Consider the following 5,000-nt stretch of genomic DNA (forward strand, 5'->3'; position numbering starts at 1 on the left):
ATGTTTGAAGTTCCAGTTTGGTTTGAATGTTTCAACATGAAGGAGATTTAGCAGATCTTACTGGCATGTGTGTGTCACACACACACACACACACACACACACACACACACACACACACACACACACACACACACACACACAGAGGGTTTCCCAGTCTGACCCGGTGTGACCTCACCTGGCCCGGCCTGGAACGGCCCGGATTAGACTGCAATCCCTCAGCAGACTGTCCTGCCAGGCTGCTGCTGGCTAACAGCTGTGTGTGTGTGTGTGTGTGTGTGTGTGTGCGTGCGTGCGCGTGCGTGTGTGTGCGTGCGTGCGTGCGTGTGTGTGCGTGTGTGTGTGTGTGTGGCAGGCTGAGAAAGTCCTAGATTACATTAGCTAACCTCCAGCTAACCTGAATCAGTGAAGCTGCTCCGCCTCCTGCGTTGTCATGGCGATGCTGAGATTCAGCTGTTGTCTGAGCTGTGTGTTCGTTCCTCATGTTGTGCTGAAATAATGAAAGTGAAGCTGATGTCGGCAGTTTTGTGGAGTCAGCTGATGTTTCAGAGTGACGTCAGTTTGTCTTCATGCTGTAAAACATCAGAACTAAACTTCTGATCCACATGAGTTTCCCTCTGCTGCTCTTTCACAATAAAAGCTCCACGGAGCAGAACTGCGGTCAAGTCCAGACTCACTGTGTGATTCAGTGTAGGAGAACATGAACATTTTGAAAATGTTCATGTGGTCCAGAGGGAAGTGGACTTCCCTCTGCTGCTCTGGACAATGTGAACATGAGAAGTGCGGTCCGACTCCGGCCGAGCCGCTGACTGACTTAGTGCCTCCGAGCAAACTGGCTGCAGACAGACAGCAGGGCGGGAAACCAGCAGCAGACAGGAGGAGGTCAGCTGGTCTGGCAGCTCTTCCCCTGCAGGATCACAGCAGCATGCTGCCTGATGATCAGACCTTTAGATGATAATCAATATTTAACAAACCGTATCAAACTGAATGCAGCTGTCTGACGGTGTTTTCTCTGCTGTGAGCGTCACAGCTCTGTTCAGGAAGAGCTGCTGTTACTTTGATTAGTTTTAGTTCCATGATTTTAGTTTTATGATCTTCTCCTCAGTTCAGCTGCTGGTTAAAGGACAGTTCCAATGTGATTTGAGTTTCTTGCTCATGTTTTACATTTTATATCCCTTAAATCTTAATTTTTCCAAGCATGAACCACGATTTAAGATATTCTTAAATCGGTGTTTCCAAACCTGTCGGCTCATTCACTCCCATTCAGTTCAACCAGCAGAGAAAACAGCTGGAGACTCTGATCCATCATCTGCATCAGAACCAGATATCAGGCTGGAAACAAACACGCCGCTTCTGTTCCCCAGAGGACGGCTGTCCGATGTTTTCCTCTCCAAAATACATTTTTCAACCAGTAGTTCTCTGTGGTTCAGTTAGGCCCCGCCTCCTGTCAATCAACCCAGTCAAGCCCACAGACAAACCAAAGCCAGACTCTTCCTCCGGCTACAGTCTGGAACATGAAACAGAAATGCAGAAATTTAACTGCTGCTCTGTTCTTTACTGGGAGGAACTCATAATATTTAGACAGAGTTTGGTTCAGAATATTTACTGTGAAAACAACTGAGACGAAGGAAAAATGTCAAATATCTGGAAAACCATCTGCAGTGATGGAGAACAGGAATCTGGACCCGGAACTGTCCTTTAACCAGTCAGTGTGTGTGTGTGAGTTTCCCGCCCGGCTTACCTGCTGGTTAGTTTTGGGGGCGTCGCCCGCCAGCGACCTCTGACCCGGAGGTGACTGTCCCCCTCCAGAACTACAGACGCCTCCAGACAGATTTTATGGAGGACGACCACGAGCGAGTAGTGTCAGTGACCTCTCTGTCTGTACAGCTCTTCACCGTCCCAACGATGGTGAGTACTCCTCCTCTCCTCCACCTCCTCCACACACCTCTCTTCTTCTCTCTCTCCTCCTCTGCTCCTCCTGCTCCTCCTGCTCCTGCTGATAGAATTATGAGCGTTTGCAGAGCGACTATGTGAAAGACGACCACGACCGCGAGTTCTCCATCACTGACCTGTCAGTACAAATGTTCACCGTCCCTTCACTGGTGAGTAGGGGGGTATGGATGAATTAGATGTATAGATCACCAGTATAGATCTATAGAGGCATACAGGCACAGATTATAGATCTATAGTTAAGATGTGTTAGTTGAGCTGTGATTGGTTTGTAGCTGCTGGGTTCATGGTACTGAGAAACTTTATTAACACAGAAAACCGACCAGCGTGTAACAGACTGGTATATTCCAGTTCTACATCCTTCCTTCCTCCTGTTTTTCATTTCCTCCATGATTCACTCCTTCCTTCCTTCCTCCCTCCATTCCTCCCTCCCTCCCTCCCATTGGATTTAACATGGTAGCTATACAGCACCTTGTAGCAGTAGTCACTGAGGCAGTTGTTAGTTGTTAGTGAAGCCAGTGCAGCGTGGATTTAGGACTAAATCCCAGCGTGTTCCAGTGGTTCATGAAGGTGTGTGTGTGTGTGTGTGTGTGTGTGTGTGTGTGTGTGTGTGTGTGTGTGTGTGTGTGTGTCTGTCAGGCCCGCATGCTGATGGTGGAGGAGAACCTGATGACCACCATCATCAGGACGTTTGTCGATCACCTCCGTCACCGAGACCTGCAAGGACGATTCCAGTTCGACCGCTACACCGCCCAGCAAGCCTTCAAGTTCCGCCGAGTGCAGAGCCTCATCGGAGACCTGAAGTACGGACTAGTTAGACTAGTTAACATCTAGTTAACATCTAGTTAACATAGTGCAGAGCCTCATCGGAGACCTGAAGTACGGACTAGTTAGACTAGTTAACATCTAGTTAACATCTAGTTAACATAGTGCAGAGCCTCATCGGAGACCTGAAGTACGGACTAGTTAGACTAGTTAACATCTAGTTAACATCTAGTTAACATAGTGCAGAGCCTCATCGGAGACCTGAAGTACGGACTAGTTAGACTAGTTAACATCTAGTTAACATCTAGTTAACATAGTGCAGAGCCTCATCGGAGACCTGAAGTACGGACTAGTTAGACTAGTTAACATCTGGTTGAATCTAATCAGGCAGTCTGATCAGAGCTGAACAGCTGAGAGCAGAGAGACTTCAGAGTTCTGGTAGTTGCTGATGTGAATCTGGTTTTATCTGGTAGTTGCTGATGTGAATCTGGTTTTATCTGGTAGTTGCTGATGTGAATCTGGTTTTATCTGGTAGTTACTGATGTGAATCTGGTTTCTCCAGGTACGTCCTGATCAGCCGGCCCACAGAGTGGAGCGACAGACTCAGAGAGAAGTTTCTAGAAGGACTGGACGCCTTTCTGGAGCTGCTGAAGTGCATGCAGGTACATGAAGAAACCCTCTGCGGGTTCAGACAGAAACCCTCTGCGGGTTCAGACAGAAACCCTCTGCGGGTTCAGATAGAAACCCTCTGCGGGTTCAGATAGAAACCCTCTGCGGGTTCAGACAGAAACCCTCTGCGGGTTCAGACAGAAACCCTCTGCGGGTTCAGACAGAAACCCTCTGCGGGTTCAGACAGAAACCCTCTGCGGGTTCAGATAGAAACCCTCTGCGGGTTCAGACAGAAACCCTCTGCGGGTTCAGACAGAAACCCTCACCCTGTTGACCTGCCTGTCTCTCTCTCTCTGCCTGTCTGTCTCTCTCTGTCTGTCTCTCTCTGCCTGTGTCTCTCTGCCTGTCTCTCTCTGCCTGTCTGTCTCTCTCTGCCTGTCTGTCTCTCTCTCTCTGTCTCTCTCTCCCTGTCTTTCTCTGCCTGTCTCTCTCTCTCTGCCTGTCTCTCTCTCTCTGCCTGTCTCTGCCTGTGTCTCTCTGCCTGTCTCTCTCTGCCTGTGTCTCTCTGCCTGTCTCTCTCTGCCTGTCTGTCTCTCTCTCTCTGTCTCTCTCTCCCTGTCTTTCTCTGCCTGTCTGTCTCTCTCTGCCTGTCTGTCTCTCTCTCTCTGTCTCTCTCTCCCTGTCTCTCTCTGCCTGTCTCTCTCTGCCTGTCTCTCTCTGCCTGTCTCTCTGCCTGTCTGTCTGCAGGGAATGGACCCGGTGGTGAGACAGGTCGGTCAGCATATAGAGATGGAGCCGGAGTGGGAAGCAGCTTTCACTCTGCAGATGAAGCTCACACACATCATCTCCATGCTGCAGGAGTGGTGTGCTACTGACGTGAGACACACACACACACACACACACACACTCACACACACACACACACACACACACACACACTCACACACAAAATACAAAGGCTGTTGTCTGTTCACACAACTAATCTTTGTGTCCTTGGTCTCCCTGTGTGTGTGTGTGTGTGTGTGTGTGTCAGGAGTGTGTGCTGATCGAAGCCTATAAGAAGTGTCTGTGTGCGTTGGGTCAGTGTCACAGCGGCCTGTCGGACGGTGAACAGCCAATCAGCTTGAGTCTCGCCGGTCACAGTGTGGAAACATTCAGATACCAAGTTTCACAAGACAAAGTGTCAATACACCTGCCAGTCTGCAGGCTGCTGGGAGGTACACACACACACACACACACACACACACACACACACACCTGCCAGTCTGCAGGCTGCTGGGAGGTACACACACACACACACACACACACACACACACACACACACACACACCTGCCAGTCTGCAGGCTGCTGGGAGGTACACACACACACACACACACACACACACACACACTCACACACACCTGCCAGTCTGCAGGCTGCTGGGAGGTACACACACACACACACACACACCTGCCAGTCTGCAGGCTGCTGGGAGGTACACACACGCACACACACACACACACACCTGCCAGTCTGCAGGCTGCTGGGAGGTACACACACACACACACACACACTCACACCTGCCAGTCTGCAGGCTGCTGGGAGGTACACACATACACACACTCACACCTGCCAGTCTGCAGACTGCTGGGAGGTACACACACACACACACACACACACTCACACACACCTGCCAGTC

At 50.1% G+C, this 5,000-nt stretch overlaps 1 protein-coding gene across 1 annotated transcript in view; it reads left to right on the plus strand.

Annotated features, from left to right (window-relative positions):
* The window catches only part of ubr2 (ubiquitin protein ligase E3 component n-recognin 2), a 55,839-nt gene that overhangs the window by 18,440 nt on the left and 32,399 nt on the right, over positions 1-5,000 (plus strand). Inside the window, exons 11-15 of the mRNA XM_078288659.1 lie at positions 2,001-2,099; positions 2,587-2,750; positions 3,275-3,374; positions 4,069-4,197; positions 4,355-4,538. Of these exons, the coding sequence (XP_078144785.1) occupies positions 2,001-2,099; positions 2,587-2,750; positions 3,275-3,374; positions 4,069-4,197; positions 4,355-4,538 (676 nt within the window). The remainder of the gene's footprint in view (positions 1-2,000; positions 2,100-2,586; positions 2,751-3,274; positions 3,375-4,068; positions 4,198-4,354; positions 4,539-5,000) is intronic.

Source organism: Centroberyx gerrardi, chromosome 15 (assembly GCF_048128805.1).
Source record: "Centroberyx gerrardi isolate f3 chromosome 15, fCenGer3.hap1.cur.20231027, whole genome shotgun sequence".
NCBI lineage: Eukaryota > Metazoa > Chordata > Actinopteri > Beryciformes > Berycidae > Centroberyx > Centroberyx gerrardi.